Below are 25756 nucleotides of genomic sequence, written 5' to 3' on the forward strand. Positions count from 1 at the left end.
TGTAAGACAATGTAATGACTAAAAATGATTGCAATGTGTTATGTTTATTAAAAGATACCTTGCTAAACCTGCCAAAACTTTACAATGAAAAATAATGATAATATTAATCATGTAATAACATCTCGTCTTTCTCATCAGCAGTGTTAATACTCATAAGTTACAAACAACATGGTGGTACTGTACAGAGAAAAATGTCTATTATGCCTACCCAAAGGAAGAAAAAATATGCATTAGGAGAGTTAAACTTGTAAAAGCAGAACATAAATAAATTTAAGAAAAAAATCATTCGAAGTCTTTTGTCTAGGCCAGATTTAGAAGTATTCCGACAGTGTCAAAGACAATCCTTAAATACTAATATCGAGGCCTATCTACAAGCTTTTCAGTGTATTTGTTATCTGTGATAAACATCACAGCCTGCTACAAAAATGATTGTATTCATTTCTTTATCTACGTTTCAGATCAGATGGGTTATTAATTAATTGCAAAATATTACACAACAGAAACCGATATTTTTTACATTTTTTTTAATGTTAAAGTTCTTTATGTTATACTTTACAATCAAAGGATTTTTTTAATGTTAAGATGCAATAAAATAAAACGGTACCAAAAACCTTCGAGATATGTTATAGTATTCATTTCTATGTGTGACTTGTCTTATTGATTTCTATACCTGAAAGCAGAGGAATTTATTGTTCACGGCGTGTTTGGTGCAAAAATACATCAAAGTAGTAGAGGTCAAAAGTAATTTGAGGTCATCAGAGGTCAAAGTCTGAAACACAATGCGTAAATAGAATGTACAGTTTGACGTTTAAAGATGATTTCTTTTTTCGGGGTACATATATATATATATATATCATTTAAAGCCATACTTCGTTTCGTAATGTATAACAGGTCTACCAGAATTTTGTATAGTGTTAATTTTAATATATACGATTACTGATTATTTTGTGATTTGTGTGATATTGTCAAGCACTGGTTCTTTCTTTTTTCCCCTTTCTTATTAAAGTTGTACATTACTGAAATCAACGTTATCTGTATGATTCAAATTTCACACAGATATTGTCCTTACGTAAAATACATTACTGGTATCAGTTTAACTGGTTATTTCTTCTTATTGTTAACGCGTTCAACCGGTTGTTTGCTTTTTTGCTCCCTCCAACGTTCATAGTTCAATATCACCGGAATCGAGTTCCCCGCCCCCCGCCCGCCCCACCCAAAGGAGGAAAAGGAGACTGAGACGAGACAAGAGGAGGAGGAGCAGTGGCGGCACCAGCCAAGGCAATCGGGAAGTGCGGGGGGGGGGTGCAACTAGGGGGCAAGGGATATTGTTTGGGATGGGGACAAAAATATAACATTGATACGGGGAGGGATCTAAGAGGAGGGAGTTCTTCTTCCCTGTGGGAATGTTTCTACGAGTAAAGTGACTTAGACGCAAAATGGTGCTATCATTTGATATTTGTTCATATATTAATACATTGCATTGGAAGCTGCAGTTTCTGATACAAACGATTAGTCTAGTTCTATATATTTGGATAAGAAGCATATCTCAACCTGGGCAGAGGGAATGTTGGGGGGGGGGGGGCAATTTCCCCACCCAACATTGCGCCGCTAAATATATAACTTGGAAGAATTTCACAAAATATCATATTTTGAAGACAGACTTGAAGAATATTGAATGAATGAACTTACACTGAGACAGCGCTTTACGCAAATTCGTAATTAAAAATTACATCAAGATTTCACTACCAAGAAATTTTAATCAACTGCATAAACTATAAGGAATAAAAAAAGGATATCTGTAGATCTTTCTGACGAATCCGTGAACATTAAAATAATATTCACTAATTGATTGCACGAAAACATGTTCTAGCATGATCAATGACAGTCTCTTCTAGCGATATCAAATGTCGTTTATATTTAGCGCCATCTATTCGTAGCCGGGCAGTGAGTGGTTTTGAATTGATTAAAATGACTCATCTTGCGTTCGCCGCCCCTTTTCGATCCCACAGTCCCTCTACAACATTCTTTCGACGCCCCTTTGCAATATCTCAATCCCTCGACCACATTCTTATCGGGAATAAACTCCATTAAATGGATAAACTGGCATTTCATGACACTGTATAATGTTCGGCAAGGGGAACCTGTTAAACCTTTTACACATTTTGCGAAATGAATCGGAACCTGTTCTCTCAAATCGGACTGTCAACGTTTTCCATCCTCAGTATGGTTTACCCGAAACGTAAAAATCGTCTTACTTAATCGTCCCAAAACTTTTACTTATCTCTAGTCTTTAGGATTAGGTTATTCCAAAGGTATGTATCTCACGCACAGCATTCAGTAACTTTTAAACTTAGCAGACACAGTGGAGTTGGTCTCGAATCTGTATGTTACGTTCCATAAGAACACTTTCATAGCAGCAATTCAATTTATAAACAGGGATGCTTCATGACGTCACTTAATCTTACTGGCACTCTTCCCCATATGATTGTATCTGTCAGCGATTAGGATTTCGCATAGGTTTTTATTTCTTTTGAAACTTGAATTAACAAAACAATTCTAGGAATCCCATCGTCATCCCCCTATGAATTTGTTTAACAATACTATCACTCGTCGAATTTTCGAAACAATTCAAGTTCCACCTTCCGAATTATCTTAAGTTGGTTACGATCGTGTGAAGGCATCTGTTCTGTTCAGACACACTATACATTGAATACCTGCCTAAGTGATCGCTTCTCGGCATTTTGGTTAAGATCATGGGTAATATCTATTCCCTTTCTAAGGGACTCGTGATACACATTGAGTAGTTTAGCTTTCTTGGGTGACTTTTCTTAAGAGTCACGGATATTTATATATTCCCTTTCTAATCGACTCTTGATGCTCACGTGACTTAACGTCATGATTATACGGTTAAAGTCTTGATGTTAGTGGATTGGGCTTGAGAGTGGATCACGTTTTTCGTGCGAGGCTCCATCTTGTGTGACATTTGACTTTGGTAGGCGTGGGGACAGGGACCGTTATGGCAGGGCCAGAGATAGAGCCAGGTTTGATAAAAGGGACCTTGTGGCCCTGGGGTCGTTGAAGCCTACTCCTACGAATAGAATAAAATGAACATGTATGTCAAATGGTGAATTCCTGGGCATATTAAGACTATTAATTCGGTCAAAACACAAAGAGTGGTCTAATACCCCCCCCCCCCTTCATCTAAAACCCACAGACGTGGTGGGCGTGAGATGGGAATGATCCTCTATTGTATACACTAGAACTTAGTACAGGCAGGTTCTTTCGTACCTTGGTAAGGAAACGCAAAATGCACAATTTGCAAATGTATGTCAAATAGACATCAATCACAATATATTAAAATATTAAACCACAGAAAAAAAGGACAAGAAAAGAATAACAAAAGGATTGAACAAAAGGATCATGTGCTAGGTTCTATCTTATTTCAGGTTAGAAACTATTTCAGCTGACAGTTTAACTTTTTTACAAGAACATGAAGAATTTCTTATTTTTATTTAGTTTGCCTTTATTCAATTACAGTTTCCAAACGCAAGGCATTAATAAATTAACATGACAAGAAAAAACCCCAGAAGTGATACACTGATTTTAAAAACGTTATTCAAAAAGATATATAATATAAACATTTCTGGATTATTAAAAAACCAGCTGACAATACCAATGTTGTGACTTACTTTGTGTAAACATTTTGCAAATTACATACTGGTTACACCATTTTGGTCAAGAAGATAATTCTCATGACAAAGGCATATTCAACTCTTTTAAAGTAAGTAACTGAATAATACCAAACAAATGAAATAAAAAAACTAATTATGAAGGCACTTAAGTTGGTTTATTGAGTAATGTATACAGGGGAAGATTAACTTGGAGATAATAAACACATGTTTATGACAAATGGCTTGTTACTCCAGAAGATATTCTGGATTAAAAATTATATGAAGAGGTACGAAAGCTAATTCCTAGTGGAGCTGCAAGATAAAGATTAACTTACTTCACAAAGGATAAATACTGAAAGAAAAAAAACTACTTCAAGAAAAAAAAAAACAATCAATAATGATATAAAAGCGAAAAATACAGTACCGAAACACAAAATCCAAAAGCGTTTCACTATACACAACTGTAAATTGACTTCAAGATTTCAATTTGAATGGACAATTAAGCAATTAAATACTATATTGTTGTTTTCTGTTACCTATACAGCCAAGTTAACGCACCAGTTTAGTATGTCACTTGCAAATGTGAATGTAAATTTAAAGGAGAAGTTGGCTGAATGTGTAAATGGTGTCGGGAATTTGCCTCAATGTGCACGGTAGAGTGTAGAAGTATATCTTACGTCGTACAGAACGAAAGATACAAACTAGCTACTGGCCAAATTCCAATCATCCAAACTCTTATGTAACCGTGTAGATTTTGGAATACAATGTTGCAAAAGTGAGTCTTATTTTGAAAACAATTCGAATGACTTTATTCCAGATATGATGGAACGAGATAAACTTGTATGGTTTCATAATTTCTGACAATTTGGGAAATGAAACCAGGGTCACTACTGAAAAATTACCTAAAGGGCTATTGTGCCGAACATCTTTTCGTTATATAGAGAGATAGTGACCAATCTCCCATCTCGTTGTGGGATTAACGACCAAATGTTACATTCCAACATATTTTTGTCTTTAAATAATTAGATGGCAATTGAAGACGATGGTAAGAACTGTCTAGGCAAAGTTTGTTTGATTCCTACTGTGCATGTATCACCTGGACCACAGTAGATTTAGTGCTCATTGAAATTTCACAATTGCGAAAATGATGCCACACACCTTCCAAAGAATTTGTTGACTATCTTCACATGTATAGAAATTCCATTGCATAAAGTTAGTGGGAACTCGTACGAGGGATTGAGAAGGGCAAGGCATTATCTTCCCCGAATTGAATTATGTATATTGTTATTGTAAACTGTACATGTAGTGACAGTAGAATTAATATTGACACAAAGGCTATTTTCACTATACCGCTATATAAAATTCTAGTTGAAGTGCTTTTCATTGTACATCTCCATTGACTTCTTCAAACCTTCAGTGCCATGAATTATGGTCATTTCCTCACCGATTCTTGCAATCTGTTTTCTAACCGTTTCGATCGTCTAACTGCTTTCATCTGCTTCGTTCGTTTCAAACCACTTTACCTCACCATGCTTCATTGTGAAAAATGTTTCGTCACATTCTTCCCTTTTAGCCTTCTTTAAATCTTCAATGGGTTCATTTATTTTCTACACAAGACAATACAAGGGGAAGAAATATGTATTAAGTCCTTTTTAACAATTACCAGTAAAACAAGAAAATTCGTTGCAAAATGAGTCTGAGCATATATTTTTAAAGACATCAAGTAATATAAACAGTGGATGAAGATCCAATTTAGGCTACTTCTTAACCGGCTACTATGTAAATGTTAGGCTACAGTGCTTACTGTACATGACAGACTATTGTAGTGGATACAAACCTAGATAATGAAGTTCTTCTTTGAACGAAAGTTACGATAGACCAATATTCCAAACTTGGAATTTTATTCCCGGACTTTTCCTTAAGCTGGTAAAAAGTCTTGAAGCCAAGATATTGTTGCAAAAATTTAATTGATTAAACATACAAAGTTACTTTATTAAACAAATAAAACTTGACGGTAGGTTTTATATTTAAACTTTCCAGCTGCGGGGTTATAGTGTTATGAAAATGTGCAATAAAAATAGTGATATGCATTAACAGACTGTTTTTGTATCGGATCGGATTCACAGTGATTTAGTTGGGCTATGTTGTTAAACAAAAGAGGTTAGAACAAACTCATCCATGAAATTTTGTCCAAGATGAAAATTCCAATGTCAAACCCTAAGGTCACTGGAAACATTAGTATTCATCACGTTTCACAACATGATGCTTTTCATGTGAATTACAGGCTATATGAGATTATCCAAAGATATGGGTTGCCTTTATCGGTGAGGCATAAATGCAGTTAACATGAGTCATTAATATCTTATGTTTCATGACTCATAAATTAAAACTATACCTCATTGCTCAATGCAAACATTCCCCAGTGAATTGCAATTGAGTTCTTCGCATCTAGCTCCCTGTGGACAATCAGTGCTTCTTCAGGGTTAATATGTTGTGCCTGCATGACTGGTCTAAAAGGTTAAAACAAATGCATATATATATTTATATATTTTGTTATAGAAGCAGCTATTTCAATTTGGTGGACAATTTTTAAGACTGAATCTACCAAGTACTGCTTAAAACTAGAGATATGGAAATTGATGAAATTATGATGAAATGAGATAATAAACTGAAACATACAGTACCACCCAATATCTGCATGCAAGCTCAATCTGTATTCAACCTTCACTGATTAAAAGCTTACAGTAGTTGTTATAAATACATGACTTAAAGTACTCACCTTGGCTTGCATGCACCAATCGGGATAGCTGCAAGGTCTGGTGACCCATACTTATTCTTAATTGAGGGGTAGAGTCCTTGAGCATACCCAGTATCCCCTGCAAAGAAGAACTTTGAGCCTCTAGGGCCTACAATGTACCACGAACACCAGAGGTGTCTGCAGTAATAATAACGCAGATTTCTCCCACACCAGTGTTTCGCTGGTGTGCATGCAACGGTTAGGTTTCCTGTTGTCGTCCTCTCTTCCCACCAGCCTAACTCGGTCACATTGGTACAGTTCCTGTCTTTAAACCATTGAGACATATTCTTTGGTACATACCATTGGATGTCCGCTTTGTAAGCAACTAACTCTGAGACGCTTTGCTCATCCAGGTGATCAAAGTGATCATGGCTTATCACAACTGCATGAATCTGTATGTTTTCGTCTTTCAAGTCTTTCACAGTTACAGCGGGTGGTCGGAACCTCTTGTAGTTGAAGATACGAAACCCACAGATCCTCGGACCACAGTCATAAAAGACCGGATCCGTGAGGATATTGATACCATCAATTCGAACCAATAGTGACGCATGTCCAATCCATAGTACCCGAATCCCCTTTTCAGGAGGATTCCGCAACCATTCCAACGATTCCCTGGCTGACTCTGGTAAGTGTTCCTTCAACTCCTGAAAACAAGGAACACCAATAGATCAAATAACTATATGGAAGAAAGGTTTTATGCTTCCAGTCATTATCTCAAATGACAGTTACTTTCCCGAAAATGGTAATTAAAGGAGTGTCCATAGGTTGCATCTCTTGCTTTCAAGGTTTCCCAGACTTTGACCACTAGTGACATCTGAATTCACACTTGATCTCTATAAATAAGTACAGGGTTTTATAGTCACTGAGTTAGTCTTAAATGTCAATTAAAATTTTTCTACAAACTGTGCTTTTGGAATTAATTATCATACTTACAAGATTGTCATACTTTTCATTTAACTTCATCACACCGTTGACCTCTACAATTTTCACTTTTTGTACTAGAGTGGACCAATATATTAAGAAAAAGTTCATCCTTGTTTGTTGTTATTTTATAACACTGTTTTCAGACTTTTTTCTGTGTTGGCCTCCTTTGACCCTACAAAGGTCCAAAAATATGGATTAATATACCATATACTAAATTATCTCAAATGATATCTGGTAGCCATGAAAACTTTTAAATATCTTTACTAAATAAGTCGGACATACTGTGAGAATTTCATTGAAGCTTGAATTTTGGTGTTACCCAATATTCGCTAAATTGTTGTACTTGAAGGTATAGTTATCTCACATAACCTTTGACCGTTACAAACATACCAAGCCTCACTTTTGTAGTTATTGTTTTAAAAATGTTTTCAGGCTGACCTCAAACAACCGATTTTCACACTCACTAAGATGGATCTATAAAAGTACAAAGCTACTGTATAAGTGCGTCTTTACAAGGTTTTATCAAGTTTTAATATTTTGATCTTAAATAAGAAATTTAATTTATTAACTTTAAGTAACATTAACGCATGTGCAAAGTTATGTTAATTTTTTTATGTTTTTTATTTGTAATCTACCGTCAGTAATTAACTCGTAAAAAGAAAAATTGTACTATATTGCCTGGTTCACTTTACAGAATAGCCTTAAGACTTTGTAAGTGTATACAGCAGAACGCTAGGTAAGATGCAGTTTCTTTTCGCAATATTTTTTTACACAGTACGATTTCACACCCTGATTCAGCCTCATTGCAGATAATTTGTAGCAGATGCTGCCCTTTTACCCCAAACTTTGCCAAATGGTGTTCAACCACAGATTAATCAACTAGAAAACAATATAAACTGTGGAATGGACACAAAACATTGGGGTCTAGGTAATATGTTACGTTGATGACAAGTTGACTTACCTCTGAATTTGGCTCGCTTGCTTTGTGGAATAAGAAGTATTTCAAGTAGGGGTAGATATTTGTGCAAATATGAAAAACGTTGAACAGAGAGAACTTCCATTTTTCAGGATTCTTGTAGCAAAGCCAACCAGTTCTGAACTGCACCAAGTTCTGATCTTGCATCAGAGATGTGTTCTCATCATCTTCAGAACTCATCTTTCTGTAGATTAGAAACAAAAAAGGGTTCTTCAATTATATTTTATTAGATGGGAATCCATGTCAACAGTTTTGAATACAAAAATCATGCAGAATCTATGCACTGAATGATTTGATTAAGTGAGTTCATAACCCATTCACAATGTGTCTTATTTGAAAATGTTCACACAGAACTATCATCTTTGCTTTTATGATAACTCTTGCGGTGAATTAAACTTCCCCAATTATATATTGAAAATATTGCCATCTCAGGGAGATATCACCAGGTTTAACAGTCATGTGAGGGGGGTTGGGCATTTTTTCCATATTCTGTTCAATTATGGTGAGTGAAACTTATGCTACTACCGGATCATGTTGGTTAGGACCTCTGTGCATTGAATATCATTTGCATAACAAATTCTATATCACAGTATATATTGTAATAGGAAGGAATAAGTAACATAAATATATACAAATTATATAATATATACATACCGAAAATATTACAAAATGGAAATATATATTACAGCATGTGGCTTAATGACGTCATATCTATGGACTTTCCTTCTTAAAGGAGGGTAATGTGTTGCCAAAAACACTTAACAAAAAACAATGGAAATATGTATCATAGACTCTTCCTTTGGCCTCAAATATGAATAGGTTTTGTATTAGGTTGTTTGATAGGATTTATCATTGGATGTTTAATATACCTTGAAGGTATGTGATCAACTTTGAATAAAACTTCAGTAATTCGTTTTACACAACAAACTACCCTCCTTTTAACGTTGACTATATAGATATAGAAACATGTAAATGGTGTTCAGTTAACTGTGCCGTACGGTTTGAAGACCATTACTAAATGAAAGTAGGCCTACAGCACAGTTACAGTAGCACTACAGCTGGTATATGACTATATAGTTATCTGAAACCCTCGACCTCATGCACTCATTTGATTGCAATGAAACACATCAAATATCGACAATAGGTGCACTTTCAACCTACCAACCCTTTTTAAGTCCTGTTAACCGTATTTGCCCTTCTTGAATTGACGCTGGCAGATCACCACAATAACCAGGTGTGGAACAATCATTTTTGCCCGGGAGCTAAAAGTTTATTTTGTCGAGGGATGGGTGGCCTTCTACCCATAGGCGTAGGAGGCGGGGGGGGGGGGCTGGCTGCAGCACCCAACCATTTTTGTTGTTGAAAATTAAGGCAATATGCTGAGAGTTTTTCGGGCACCTACTGATTTGCATTGTTTTTTAATAGTTAAACTGATATGATTATATTAATTATTATTGTAACGACTTCCCCAATAAATGTAACCAATAGGGAAGGGTAATAACACGCATAGGTGTACAAGGCGGGGTGGGGGGGGGGCAGGGGAGAATGTTTTGTGTTATTTGTCTTGTGATATTAATATGGGCCTCATGATTTTCTTTATTTAGCATCATGATGCCCGAATATTTCCGTGTAAAACCACCGATTATCGACATCTTTGGCCACAGAAACTTTTTTTCTAACTAGTCAATTGTATACCTGGACATCCCCGACATGAGTGTTTATAAGAAACATTTTCTTTTTCATGGATAGTTGCGGGTGGGGGGAGGGGGGTGGGTGGGGGAGTGCCTACAAGCCTAGAAGTACAGGTTTACCATATTCTTTGTTATCTTTTATATTTTTTTTGTGAGACAAATTGCAGTCTCACCCGACACAGCGACATTATCCCGCCTACGTGTCGTTGAACAATGTATGTTTTTCTGGAGGTAGCTGAGTACTGTGTTAAAATAATAAATACTTAAACTAAATAGGAGCTTAAAAAATATACTGTCCTATTGTTTCCCCTTCAAAGTGATGTTACCATTTTTTCTTCTTCTAATTTACCAAATTTTTGGGGAAGTGTTAATTTCTAAAACGTGAGATTAAAACATAGAGAATGTTTAGATGCAACTTGCAAGGCCTCAAAAGTGCCATTTCCGGCAATCTGAGAGGCACTTTTTGCCAAAAAAATTCTTGTACGCTACGCGCCAACTGATGGTGGCGCTCCGCTTAGATAGTGTCACGGGAACTTTCGGGCACAAAAGTTTCTGGCCCAAAACTGAAATGGTCCCGTACGCCTATGAAAACACGGCAAATGATTGTATGTTATTGGCATGCGGTGCAATACCCGATGCATGCCAATATGATATGAAAATAAATTGTTGTTATATTTTTCGGGCATGTCGTTACAGACCACAAATCAAATTGGGCTCCTATGCCTATGCTTCTACCATTTGAGATCTTTGGGTAAATGGAGAGTGCAAAAATAGAACATTGGGGTCTATATTGTAACTTTCTGAAACACTACTGAAGAATCTTTTTATATAGTTTTATCTTCTATATAATGTTATATCATTTTTATTGTAATATTCTATGCGCTAGTGGGTAAGTGGGAGAAGGGGGAATGGGAAGGGGGCTGTGCCCATCATGAATTTGGAAAATAGAGGGTGATTGAAGACCAGTGGGCGCTGTGTGTCTTTGACCTATGCTTACAGCTTGCTCATGTGCATGGGATCAGTGGCGTGGGAAGGTACTTTTGCGTGGGGGGGGGGCTGAAGACTGATGGCCGGCCTGGGGGAGGGGTATAAGGGGAGGGAGTGTCCCTCTCCCCTTTGGATTTTTTTTTTGCATTTCCAGGTGGCCTCAGATGCAATTTGGTGCAATATAGCACACTTCAACCCACCCACTCCATTTTGTATATAATTTTGCATTTTCCCCTGGCCTTAGATGCAATTTGGTGCTCCAAATGAGACTTTTTTTCCATTTGGAAATGAAAAAGGGGTTTTCTGACTTGCGAAGCGGGGGGGGGCGGAATGATACTTCCGCCCCTCCATATTTTTCACTGGAGGGGGGGCTGGCGCCCCCAGCCCCGGTTCCTACGCCCTTGCGTGGGATCCACATGAGCTGTGTCTCTCTGACCTATTTTTACAGGTATTCATGACTTGGAACTTTCTTGACAGTGAGCATAAAAATACTTAAAATCTATACGTGCTTGCAATGGTGAAACGCTTCACTTGTATGCTAAATATGCCCCAGAACGCACCATTTGATATCTTATTAATTCCTGAGTGGATGGCCCCTTTGCCCTTTCCTCCTAATTGGCCAATCGGTCTCGACCATCCCAACTCCACTCCCTCTCCTATACAAAATCTTGGATCCACCCCTGATCAGCAGATTAATAAATTATTATTAATCTCTCTAAAACCTGGATCAGACTTGGCCCCGTCGTTCAACAGAAGCATGTAAGCTGTGTGAAGGATAATGGTAGCTTACAAACTTCAAAGTGGACGTACGCCCCTACAAGGAAGAACAAATTGCACTCACATATGTTTCTTCTGTATGTGGCAAGGCAAGTTATAGATAGAGGCATTACATATTATATATATAAAGGTTTACGTTGCCTACACACGTTTCTGTTCTTGTTAAAAAGAAAGAAAAAAAGAACAAACACACACGATTTACTATCATTATCAAAATTGGTCGTTATTAGAATTAAGTATCGACTAAACATTGTAAATTGCACAAACAAACAAACAAAACAAAAGCCAATGCAGTGAACTAAATCTTTTGATTTTGGACAAACGAGAATAGAAATAGATTTAAAGGAACTTCAAACTTACCTTTCACAACACGTATTCATGTGGTAATACTCAGATATTTCACGCTATTTGTCCGTTAATTTATCGATCCGCTGTTGTCATATATTCTGCTCAAATTTTACTAGTCTGCCGACAGTGCCAGTTCGTTTTTATAAAGGCGCAACTTACTCTACTGTGTACAACTCCCACTGGAGGCCTCCATATAGCCTCTATACTATGCAGTAATGTGCTGTAGTGAAAGGATAACCTTTGCCGATATACACTCACACATACAATTTATTTCCGTTTGCCAGTATACATAATATACATATATATATAAGCCTATAGATATTAGTACATGTTTCAACGAGCGTGCCGATTGTCACTGTACTAGTTAGTCCCAACGAGCGAGTGAATGAGCTCATTTTTCTTGTAGCCCCGCCCCCAAATTTGGTCAGACCTATGAAATTTCGCGTAACTGCTTGAGACCTACCCCTAGTTTAAAAGCTTGAATAATGCAGAAGAAGGCGTCGCTAGCCACCATGACGCGGTAAGTTGAATCTCATAACATTGATTTTTTGTAATAAAATAGTTAAAATTTCTATTTTTGTCGGTCTTTCTGATAAATCTCCTTCATGATTAAAAGAAAGTGCCGTTAAATTTACCGTGAACTTGACTTTGTTACAGGAGAAAAATTGTACATTTTTGGTAAAATTGGCTAGACTACAATCTTTTCATTGATTTTAAATTCGCGATTGGAAATGCACTAGTCTTCTCAATAATTAACGTATTAACATACGGCAAAACACAGTGTAATGTAATATAGATGTTAGGAATTTGTGTTGGCTCTGCGTGTACATGAAATGATGTACATTGCTTTAGTCCTTGGAAAACGTCCATGCCAAACTATAATGTACACACCTCATACAGCATAGTCATTATACTATAGCCCTGATATTGGAGCAGAAAATGCTCATCTCCTTGCAACTCATTATGCAAGCTCAGAAGATGAAGTGTAGCCTTGGAAAAATTAACTCGCACTAACAACGGCAAAATAGCACCCTTTCTCCATGGTAAACTGTGGTATAATACCACAATTTGACTGGGGTATTTTGGTCATATGGATGCGGTTTACCATAGTTTTACCATGGTACCATACCACAATTTTACCATGGTTTTTCATCATGGTTTTATCTCAAATTCACCCTATGTGTACTATGGCATTACTATAATTGTACCATAATTAACCACAATTTTACCCTACAGCTCTTCCAAAGTTTTACCCTAATAGTTTTACCCTAATTGCACCACTGGCAGTTTTTTCCTACTTGTCCTAATCAGTACACCACAAATTACATTCAATTTCACCATTGGTGTATTGTATCATAATTGGGCTAGTTGAAACATACAACAAAGCATCTCATACTGTATGTCATAATGTCGTATGTATATTAGGGCATACTATTTTATATTGACCAGATTTGGGTAAATATGCGACAGTCAAATAATGCATGACAACAATATAAAGGTTACATAGTTTTACAGTATATGGTATGTATAGTTTTTGTCAAGTGAAATAAGGATGTGCCATAATTTTATTCTATAAGGCTACTGTGGCAAACTTACCTGTGTTACCCCAATTTAACCATAGTTTACTGTTGTAAAACTATGGTACATTTTTGGCTGGGAGCATATATATAATATTTCTTATATCTTATATAGGGTGATATAATATTGTATTCATGTACTTTCTACCTGTTGGACCAAACTTTCTTGCCATTCATGGACTTGCCTCTCATTTAAACATTCCGTCCTACTGCTTTACCTCAAGTCTTTTCATAGTGTTTAAAAGCTATGTTTTGTTGTCTTGTTACTATTTTGTAACAGTTTCACGTCTCAAAGTTTTATGTAATATAAACGAGAAATAAAGAGACCAACAAAAAGACATTTTGTTGTCATTCTTAAAAAACGAAAGTTCTCCAGACTGATCAAAAGTCCCTCAAAGCTGACCTCATCGTGGTGTCAGAGTGGCAACTACTGTCTTTTCAGTGGGTGAAGTATATAGAGCTTCTTCTGGCTATTTTTAAGCCAAAATGCCCTCTCGGGTTTCAAATTTCATTGCCTGTTGTATAACCTGAATGTTTCCTAAAAACTAGTTATGCTTGAAAATAAACTTAATAAAAAGGCCCATGTCTCGATAACATCAGGGCTCTATAGGCTGATTACTAACAACCCCATGTACAATTTCAGGAGGGTGAATTTGAAGGGGCACTGGCAGGGCTTGGACACTTTGCAGTGGCAGGGCTTGCACTTGGAAGAGCACCAGCATGGGTCCATCTTCATGAGAGTCTCTAAATAAAATTATAGAAGGTGATAAATGTAAGCCATTGTTGAATGTCTGACTTCAGCTAGTAGTGTTTAAAGTACCGATTGTAACGATATGGTATTGCTTGCATGTATTGTTATGTGTGGATACCGGATATAGCAAATCGATGTATTGGCAGTGAATATTTCATGATCTCTAGGGGTCCTTATGCCCCTATCCACACAGAAAAGTCATTTCACTGACATGAAAAAGTCCTCTTATCATTCGATATATGCATGGGGTTCCTCTTATCATTCGATATATGCATGGGGTTCCATGATGTAAGCAATTCAATTCCGCTAGTTTTATCACGCTTAGTTATGGCATTTCGCGCAATACGTACCAACGTGTAACGAGACAGTCACCACTTTACTCGCAACCTGTATTCGTAACCTGTATTCGTGTGTGTATATAGTTGTCGTGAACTTGATTTTCGTTACAAGATGATTTGAAGAGAAATGCATATTAATTTGTGGTAAAGGAGTTTTTTTCAGCGAATATACCAGTTTTCAAAATTTGAAATGATGATAATCATGCCTCATGCCAAAGAAAGCATTTTTCTAAACAGTTCGAAAATGGTTAATTTGCGTTCAGAAATTACGGCCGAAACTCCGTTTCCACTCCTTATTTGTGTCTTTTGTCCGTAATGATTGAATTAAACACCTTTCCTCCATCAAATTCAACAATTACCTAACATATTATTGCTTAATGACTGAGAAATTGACCTTCGAATATGATAATTATTACCTAATTAAATATTAATGAGGAGTGACATCAGGAAACCCCGTGCATATTCTACAAGAAAAGAAAGCACTTTTCGCACCGCTGGAGCCTGACTGTACCGTCCGGAAAACCCCTCGTTTGCGAAATTGTATGAATATGGTTTTGTTTCCTTCAATACACCCCAAACCAGGTGTTATTTATGAAAGTATTACAAGATAGAGTCTGGGAACAAGAAAATCACGTACTTGTGACATCCACAGTTTTGGAATATCGATGTAGTGTACATGTACGTAGAAAGAGTCAAATAATTTTACTTACCTACCGTGGCTCACAGCGGCCATCCAGGTTTTGCCTACACGTTGTAAAAGGCTCCATAGCACAGCTCCATGATATTGTCTATATAAGTCTAGCTATCTTAGATTTTGGTAACAGCTTGCCTGATGTGTTTTCAACGTGCTTTCATTGGAAAAGGGTCTCTTCTTTTACATTTTGAAAGTAAAAAAGTCCGTTGATCCTTGGAATGGCTATAAACAGTGTGTATGCTGGGAATGGGAGGGGGAAGGGGTCGGGGAGGGGAGTCACGGTTGTACGATTTATATTAAATTAAGAAAGCATCAGCATGTATGTAGTGATATCAAATTTGGCTAGCATGCCTGCCAGCTGTTTTCTCAAAATTGATACGCACATTTTATTCCGTCCCTCCGTCCAGGTGCTGACACATAGCGAAAACTACAGACCATTTTTGCGTTGGTAAATGGTGGAAATCGAGGTAATTCGTCCGTTTACACACCTTCCAATCGAGGTATCACCGACAATCGAGGAATACCTCGATTAGAAAAGTACTGGCGTGGCGCTATTTGTGATCCTTTAAATGCTAGGAAAGTGATTTTGGTTCAATTTGAAGTAGTACCTCGTTTGGCATCATGCCACCTTGTTTATATACATCTTTGTGTATACATGACTACGGCGCGATTTCACACAAAAATGTCAGTACCTCGATTACACGATGGACTGACGGCTGCGAGTCACTACATCGAATGGCGGGATCCCGCATGATTTCCTCGGTTTTGCGGTGGAAAACTGTCCCGTCGCAATACGGTGGTAAATATAAAATCACTTTTTTATTTAGTCAAAAATGTAATATGATCCTAATGTACCCGCTTGAATTCACTAATCGAAAAGCCATAGGGCCTAAGACTAGAGTTATGATTCGTGTTGACCATAGTCTAGGACTAAATGCCTAGGCCTATATATGTTGCTAGGCTATATATTTTAACAGCCATAACATAAGGTTAGGCTCTGCAATAACATGCAGTAGATGCAGTTTTGATAAGAGATAACAAGTGATCTCATCTGTGGTAGCCTATGAACTAATGCATGTGGGCCTAAGTTTGTATGGTCCTTAAAACCTATGTTGAAATAATTTAGCCCTTTCATTTTTTTTTTGCGCCTACGAGACTATTGTTAGTTTTTTATTTATGCATTTACTTAACTTGCATTTAGGGGAATGCATTCAGCCAAATTTATTTCTTTCTTTTAATATGATAACTTAACTTAATCGTTAATTGTTAACATTGTCTCTGTGACATTGTTTTGTTCTTGATAGATGGGGCGCAGAAAAAAACCTGATTATGCTGTAGCAGCTAGAGAATGGATAAATTCACATAATGAAGACCCACCTGGCTTTTACATTAAAGAAGTGTCACCCACGATTGGTGAGCATTACATGCGTACATTTGTTAACCACAATGACATTAATTTAAGAGAATATGTATCTAGTTTGTAATATTTATTGTCCTTAAACTGCCTACTGTCTAAACGTTTCTTTTTTATAAGTGTTTGTAGAAAAGTACACTGGGTCTACAATTGTATTACCTAGATAAAAGAAGAACTATATGGACATAGGTGGAAGATGCATGTTGTATATTTACTTGTTCTACTTACTACAGGTAAAGGGCTGTTTGCAGACAAAAGCTTCTCAACAGGCGAATTTTTGGTGGAATACAAGGGGAAGTTGGAAGCAGCATCTAACTATGAAAATGTTGATGACCTGACATATGTTTACTATTTTGTTGATGGGAGGAAGGAGTTGTGGTAAGTAGGTCAAATGTCTTGTAATACCTCTACTCATTCCACAGCAGCTTCTACTTGAATTGGATATGGTGTGTACTAAGCAGCATAAAAATGTGTTATAGTATCAGGACCAAAGTAAATTTCCTTTCATATTATTAAATAAATGTTGTAGTTCTTTGAATAAACTCAATTTGTGTAGCATTCCCTTCCTCATACCACATCATCTTATCACCCAGTGCTGTAGGAATCAAGTCCTTTTGTTGTGGACTAGGACTCAGACCTGGGATGTCTTGCAGTCAGACTTGTCTCGGACTTCAGATCCCCTGGACTAGGTCTCAAGTCTGAGTCGAGATGTATTCCACATTCTGTATGTCAGTATAGTAGGAGTTAACACATATGGCCACACAGTGGACCTTCACTAATTGATTGTATTATTGTAAGTGAAGAACTATGTAAACGATTGTGGTGCCAACTGAAGTTGTAGGTTTCATCAGTAGATGATTGCAAACAAATAATTTGACTTATTATTACCAGTGCATTCACAACATTTACTTTCTTTCAGTGTTGATGCAACTTTGAACCATTGCTTAGGGAGATATGCAAATGATGCATGGAAGAGTCCCAATGCCAAAGTATTAAAGATTCTCATAGATGGCACTGCACACCTTGTTTTGGTAGCAAGGTGTGATATCCTTCCTGGTGATGAAATTCGATATGATTATGGTAGAAAAGATGCACCATGGAGACAAGTTAGACAACAGGTATGTAACTTGACATGCTACAATGACTAACACTGTATACTTAAACATCCTTTTTATTTACTTTTGTACATTACTCATTCTTTTCAAACATGTAGGAATGTTTCTTGAGGAGACTTTTCAAACAACAACAAAATTCCAAGTTTCCTGTTGAGTAGGATACTTCAGGTAAAAATGTTACAATTCATGTTCATTGTAGCATATTGCACATATATTGTGTGGCATGTACTTCATTTTGCAGATCATAGCCACAAAATGGATGGTTTTTTGTGCATGTCTTTGTGATATTCTTTAGTTTTATGTCTTTTTCAATTTCATGGAATTTCTTAGCTTCTTAATTTAACTATATTCACTTTTTCTCCTACAGAGTTTAGGAGTTAATGAAACTGACAAACCTAGTTCATTAGGTTCTAATGGGGAACATACTGAGGAAAGTGATAGCACTGATAAAAATACTATTAGAAAACAAACTGCTACAGCAAGCAATTACCAAAAAGAAATACCTAGTACAACAGAAACATGTGAAAATGAGAGTGTAAGTTTCAAAAGAGATACTGAAGAAGTGGTCAATGAATTGTTACTTTCTCTTGACAACACTTTATTTGGTAAAGCTGCTAAGGAGGCAACCTCAGATACATCTAGTGCAACACATACTAACGGGGAAGCAAGTGAGAATGGAGCTCAGACAGATAAAGCTAACAAGGTGGTGCATTCAAACACATCTAGTTCCAGTAAGAATGAAGCTCAGACTGAAAACAACAAGCTGGCTTACTCAGACACATCTAGTACACCACATGTTCTTAAAGAAGCTAGTATGACTGAAGCTCAGACACACTCAGACATGCCCAGCTCAGCAGTTGCATCTAATAAGAAATCTAGTATAAATCAACCTGAGAGTGATAATGCTAGCAGGCAGACACAACGAGACACAGGCAGTTCAACAATCACTTCTCATAGGGAATCAATTCCTAATGAAGCTCAGAACGATAAAGCTAAAAGTCAGACACAATCAGATACATATGTTTCGACAATAACAAGTAGTTGTGAAGCTATTATGAGTGAAGTTCAAACACAAAAAGCTAATACCCAGACACAATCAGAAACTTCTAGTTTAGCAATTACTACCAATAGCGAAGCTAGTATAAATGAAATCCAGACTGATAATGCTAGTAGGCAGACACAGCCAGACGCAGACAGTTCAACAATTGCTACAAATAGTAAAGCTACAATGAGTGAAGTTCAGAAGGATAATGCTAAAAGGCAGACACAATTAGATGTATGTAGTTCCACAATTACAACTAGTTGTGAAGCAGGTATCAATGAAGTTCAGACACAATCAGAAACGTCCAGTTTAGCAATTAGTACTGATAGCAAAGCTAGTGTAAACGAAATCCAGACTGATAAAGCTACCAGGCAGACACTTCATACTTCCTTTGCAGAAAGCAATGCTCAAGATAAAATTGTTGTAAAAGATATTTTCAGGTTTGAGTTTATTCCGGAGAGTCCTGTAAGGCAGGCTGCATCATCGGTAATAGATATCAGTAACATTTCATCAACGTCCCGTGACTCAATTGACATTTCAAACAGCTCTCGATGGCTTCGTACCAAAACAAAGACTTGTACTTATGTTGAAACATCTAGTAGTGAAGACAGTGGCAGTGAATACAATGAATCAGACGATAGATACGAATCTGAGAGTGATTCCTCTGATACCTCTTATGTGATACCTGTCCAGAACAAAATTTCATCTTCTAAGCCTGTAAGTCCATCACCACAGGTCTTTTCTAACATTGTCTCATCAACTTCTAATTCAGGCAGTGAAGTCAATGAAGAAGGTAGTAAAGAGGAGCAAAATGTCTTTGTGAGGACAACTAATAATGAAGGTAGTAGGACGTGGGACAAAGTAGACTACTGCATCTTTTGTGAGGAGAGCAAGTCAAAACTATCCCAACATATTCAAACACAACACAAAAATGAATCTGAAGTCATTGATTGGATACAGACAAAAGACAACAAACTTAGGATACAAAAGTTGAAGAAAATGCGGAATATTGGGAATCATAGGCACAACTGTAAAGTTTTAAGAGAGGGCAAGGGGGAACTTATTGTAACATACAGGCCATCCCCATCAGGTTATCCTGCAAAGCCAAGTGACTATGGCCCATGTCCTAACTGCTATGCTTACCTAGTCAAAAGAGAAATGTGGAAACACAGATGCCCTGAAAAAGTACCACAAACTCAGAGGAGGAAAGTTATCCAGAGTAGTAATTTATTGCTACCTGCTACTGTGTCAACAGACATGTCACAGCATCTACAGCGGGTACTATCATCTATGAAATCAGATTCAGTTGCTAGATGTATTAAAAGTGATGCCCTTATTGTTGAAGTTGCAAGCAAAGAATGTTTTAAGCTTGGACATAATTCTGAACAAGATAGTTACATTAGAGAGAAACTTAGAGAACTGGGGAGACTAGTTTTACAGCTGAGAGAGACTTTTGGTGATGAAAATGCATCTTTGTTGGATTTTATAAACCCTGAAAAATTTCAACAAGTCCTCAAGTCAGTTAGGACTATGTGCGGATTTAGTGACAGCTCTCACACATACATCAATCCAAGTCTGGCCCTGAAAGTAGGTCATACTTTGAAAAAAGTTTCCACTGTCGTGAAAGGCCAGGCATTAGAAAGAGGTGATGACATATTGTTTCAAAGAGCCAGTGGTTTTCTTGATCTGTGTGGGATTCGTTGGACTGAAGAAATATCAAGCCATGCTCTTCGTACACTTTATCAAAGGAAACGGAATAGTCCACAGCTTCTTCCGCTTACTTCTGATATTGTCTGTTTAGCCAACTATACCAAAAGTGTGGCAGCTAAACAATTGTCAATTTTGCAAAACAAAGGCTTGTGTAAACAAGATTTGCATTCAGCATGGGTCAAACTAGCTGAAGCAACCCTGACAAGGGTTATCACTTTTAACAGACGTAGACAGGGTGAGGCATCAAAACTGAAATTAGTTGACTACAAAAGCTGCTCAATAGGTGCCAAAGAAACAGCATTAGAAGAAACATTAACAACATTTGAGAAAACTCTATGCAAGTCTTTGAGCCGTGTGGAAATTGTAGGTAAAAGAGGCAACACAGTTCCTGTCATTCTTACAAGTGATATGAGAACACAGATTGACATGCTTGTAGCAACAAGAGATCAAGCAGGCATAAGTGCTGACAATCCCTATGTCTTTGCCAGAACATGTTATGGGTCACTGAGCTTCATTCGGGGGGCTGATTGCCTGAGAAAACTTTCTGAGACATCTGGAGCAGATAAGCCAGAAACATTAAGATCTACACGTTTACGCAAACACATTGCTACAGTTTCTCAAATTCTACATCTTGATGAGAATGAATTAGAAGTACTTGCAAAATTCATGGGTCATGATATCCGAACACATAGAGCCTACTATCGGTTGCCAGATGAAACAATGCAATTAGCCAAGATGACTAAGTTTCTGCTGAATCTAGAGAAGCCAGGTTCATTAACAGAAATGAAAGGAAAATCTTGGAAGGACATGCAAGTCAGTGCAAATGAAGGTAAGTTTTTTTTTTTTTTAAATAATATATTGACAAAAGTTTCAATGTAAATTGCTTGAATATAGTTTATGTCTATTTAGGATGAGATATTAAATAAATGCAATCATAAATGTGATCAAACCATCTTGGTAGCTATTTTGCCTTAATGTTCATTGCCAGAAGGTTTCAGACAGAAGGTTTCAGACCTGTAAATCCAAACAGGATAAAGCTAGCACTAACAAAAAATTTAGTGGTATGCGAAACATGTATGCAATTTGTTGGATTAAGAATATTTTTTATCATGAAGCGATTATGTGTGGCATTGCGAGATCAGGTCTGATATCACTAATCAGTTGGTCATGTACTGATGCCAATGCATATTTCTATTCAGTTTGAACGTTTGGTAAAATCTAATTTGATGAAGCTGTATAGAATTGTATTTACAGTGACCAATCTCATAATGACTATGTGTTTTGTGATTTTATAGAAGTTGTAGAGGACCCTGGTGATGCTGATAGTAATGATGAATGTTCAGATGCAGATGTTGAGGATAATGCTGCAGCACAGGAACTACAGGAACCAGAAGCAATGCTAGAAGAAACTGGTGAGTGTTTCTATTTTATACAACACCTAATTATATTCCGGCCATTTGATTGGTCAATTGCTCGTCGATTGCATGCAAAATCCGCTCTATTGCACTCTATGAAATAGAACCATGGGTTATACTTTTTTGATAGCACTTTTTTTCAATGGTAAGAGAGCAGAGAAACCTGTCTTTCCAAAACAATCTGTTGCATGAGTGCATTTTACATCCAATTATATCCAAATTTGAAGGTGTTGTATAAAACAAATAATGCATGGTTTCCATTCGTGCAATAGTGCAAATATTTCAACTCATGAAATATTTGCACTATTGCACTCATAACCATTCATTATTTGTATAACAATGAATGCAAGTAAAGTCAATCTCATAACAAAGCAATATTCACATATGTAGTGTAGTGGGAATATGTAGTGGGAATGAAATGTTGTTAAAAGCAAGGTGATTACTTCCCCTTGTTTCCAATTAATCAAATCATTTACACTTCTGATGGTTAGTATGTTAAAAATATTAATTTTAGAGATATGTTTGTGATTACAGATGATAATGCATTCAAGGTTCGCAGTACTACAAGCTCTTCAAATGTGCCACAAAAGACTACAAAGAGGAAAGCCTGGAGCACGGATGAAAGGGACGCCATAATGAAGCATTTTTCAGGGCTGATCTTACGGAACAAGCTTCCTGGCAAAACTGAGATTGAGAGTGTAATGGTAAAAGAGAAATCTCTTCATTCTAGGTCATGGAGGAACATTAAGGATTTCTGCAGAAATTGTATTGTCTCAAAATCAAGGAAGCTGCATTGAGAGTGGAATATTGTTTTCTGACATGCAGTAGTGCAGCAACACATCGATGTCTTAAATGCAAATTGATGCAATAAAAGAGAAAAAACACAACATTCAGCAAATACTTTCTATCCTGGAACTATGTTTATTTTCCCTCACAGTGTTCTTTGAGTTTGGATTCTTTTTACCTCTCATTGTTTAAGAAGTACCATTTGTTGTATAAGAAGCATTTTTTTAAAGTCACTTTTGGATTATTATGTTGTAGGGCAGTGACTTTGAAACTTTTAACAAATCCAATCTCTATGTGTACTGTACTCATAGTCTTGTCATGTGCATGAGCTCAACTCTTTACTGTGAGTACACCCTGTTTAATTCTTTCCAAAGTTACTTCAACATGGTTTTAACTTGAGATCAGAACATTGCTACCAATTTAAAAAAAAAAAAATCCTCAAAGTAATTTTCAATTGGCGTTAAAAATGATTTATATTCTTTGAATCTTTGTAGTAACAGTTGAATATTTTGAACAAAATGTTCTGGTCTATTGATAATAGTTTATCACACCTGATGTTGTGTTCTTGCAGAACCTCAATCATTGTGTAGCGTATAGCATATGTTTGTCAGTTTCAAGGACTTAAACTTCTTTCTAGACCTATTTTGTGCATTATTCATGCAGGGTCAGTTATAACAGTGTTCATTCCTATTTACTTCACATGTTGTCATTTGTTACATAAGTGGTGTATTTTAGCCTTCAAAAAAGAAGTATGTTTTTGTATAGATTGTAAAAGTATTAAGGAAGGTATATTTGATTTTGAGAAAACGTACAAGATTATCAGTAAGTATAAAGGGGCTTCTCAGTGACCAAGACCTGCCCTCCCATGAAATATGTACTTTACTTGTCTGATAAAACAGATTCTTTTTAGTCACCATGTTCTACAAAGTTTGATATAAAGGGCTCCTTTTTCATCACCAAAAAATAGCTAAAACTGGCAAGAAGGTATGGAACAGACTTGAAGAAGAAATGTTAGTGTTTATTCTAACCTACCTCTCATCACTTAATCTACTCTTTAATTAGTCTCCTTTTTATATTTTAACACGTTATACCACTTGTTTTATTGTTCATTTTAGAGAAAACATGTTTGTGTTTGAGTCACCTTTATGTTCGATCTTCTTTCTTTTCTATCGTAGTAAACACTAAAGCAAACTTCAAGGTTCAGTGGAGTACAACCAATACTTATCTGTCCCTCCTAAACATAATATATGGCAATACAATTTTTCATGGTATAAGAAATGCACTGATTCCTCGATTTGATGTTATGATAGGCTCGATAGCTAGTCAAGTGTATATGCTATTCAATAGTCAGTACTTCCTTGGATGGTATATGGACTTCTGAAGTTTCATCAATGAAAAATATTCCATGTTTCGGTTGTATTAGGAGTACATTGATTACTATATTCATGAACCCAAATGAAGAGTTTTTCTCGATTGTCGGGTGAATTTCTCAAGTTTACACACTGTTTAAATTATGACAGATACATATAGGTTAGCCGAAATAGTGTAAGCATTGAGTCGCATGTATATGGGTATATCTATTATATCATCCATTCGTGTATGCTCCTCTGAATACAAACTGCTGTCCGACAAATTAGCCCCATGTCCGTTGACATAAGAAATACCTAGACTCCTCGATGTGGTATTGTGACCTCTATTCAAACGCACAGCATTGCCTCGATTGGTATGTGTACTTCTGAAGTTTACACATTTATGTTTACGTTAGATATGACAGAGGCATCATCAACTTGCCATCAGCGTGTAAAGGCCTACCTTGACGTTCATTCGGTTGATTCTCAATATGCAGTTATATCGCGCCAATATAACACAATTATTGCCATAGAAGACATGCACTGATTCCTCGTTTTGATATTATGACCGCTAATCGAGTGTATACTTTGACGTATAATCAGCATTACCTCGATTGGCGTGTGGACTTCCGAAATAAACATTTAACATTTCTCGGTTATATCAGTAGCGTATTAATTGCTCGATTTGATAACATGACGGCTAATAAAATGCTTCGTTACTGTGTAGAAGAAATGCACTGATTCCTCGTTTTGATATTATGACCGCTAATCGAGTGTATACTTTGACGTATAATCAGCATTACCTCGATTGGCATGTGGACTTCCGAAATAAACATTTAACATTTCTCGGTTATATCAGTAGCGTATTAATTGCTCGATTTGATAACATGACGGCTAATGAAATGCTTCGTTACTGTGTAGAAGAAATGCACTTATTCCTCGTTTTGATATTATGACCGTTAATCGAGTGTATACTTTGACGTATAATCAGCATTACCTCGATTGGCATGTGGACTTCCGAAATAAACATTTAACATTTCTAGGTTATATCAGTAGCGTATTAATTGCTCGATTTGATATCATGACGGCTAATGAAATGCTTCGTTACTGTGTAGAAGAAATGCACTTATTCCTCGATTTGATATTATGATCGCTAATCGAGTGTATAATACGTATAATCAGCATTACCTCGATTGGTATGTGGACTTATGAATAAACATTTAACATTTCTCGGCCACATAGTAAATTAACTGCTCGATTTGATATCATATCAGTACTTGCGAACTTCTGAAGTATATACATGACTTTTTGACATCACGGATCAAATATTCTTAAGTTGTGTAATAACACAACATAACCCAACCGTCGCTTACGTAAGAAATAAATCGATCCTG

At 36.6% G+C, this 25756-nt stretch overlaps 2 protein-coding genes across 2 annotated transcripts; one reads left to right on the plus strand and one right to left on the minus strand.

The window, feature by feature from the left end:
* Nucleotides 1-1698: 1698 nt before the first annotated feature.
* Nucleotides 1699-12532, minus strand: LOC139969642 (N-acyl-phosphatidylethanolamine-hydrolyzing phospholipase D-like). Its single transcript, XM_071974777.1, has 5 exons — nt 12184-12532; nt 8354-8552; nt 6451-7112; nt 6067-6181; nt 1699-5278 (listed from the first exon to the last, which is right to left on the minus strand). Exons 1-5 carry the CDS (start codon nt 12201-12203, stop codon nt 5153-5155), a joined length of 1122 nt encoding a protein of 373 aa, XP_071830878.1. The 5' UTR covers nt 12204-12532; the 3' UTR covers nt 1699-5152.
* A 3443-nt stretch (nt 12533-15975) lies between these two features.
* On the plus strand, nt 15976-24159 carry LOC139969636 (uncharacterized). The gene is made up of 7 exons (XM_071974764.1): nt 15976-16330; nt 16836-16944; nt 17179-17323; nt 17865-18063; nt 18428-21641; nt 22108-22224; nt 22762-24159. Exons 2-7 carry the CDS (start codon nt 16836-16838, stop codon nt 23022-23024), a joined length of 4047 nt encoding a protein of 1348 aa, XP_071830865.1. The 5' UTR covers nt 15976-16330; the 3' UTR covers nt 23025-24159.
* Nucleotides 24160-25756: the final 1597 nt, after the last annotated feature.

The sequence above is a fragment of the Apostichopus japonicus genome, chromosome 7, assembly GCF_037975245.1.
Source record: "Apostichopus japonicus isolate 1M-3 chromosome 7, ASM3797524v1, whole genome shotgun sequence".
In the NCBI taxonomy this organism is placed as follows: domain Eukaryota; kingdom Metazoa; phylum Echinodermata; class Holothuroidea; order Aspidochirotida; family Stichopodidae; genus Apostichopus; species Apostichopus japonicus.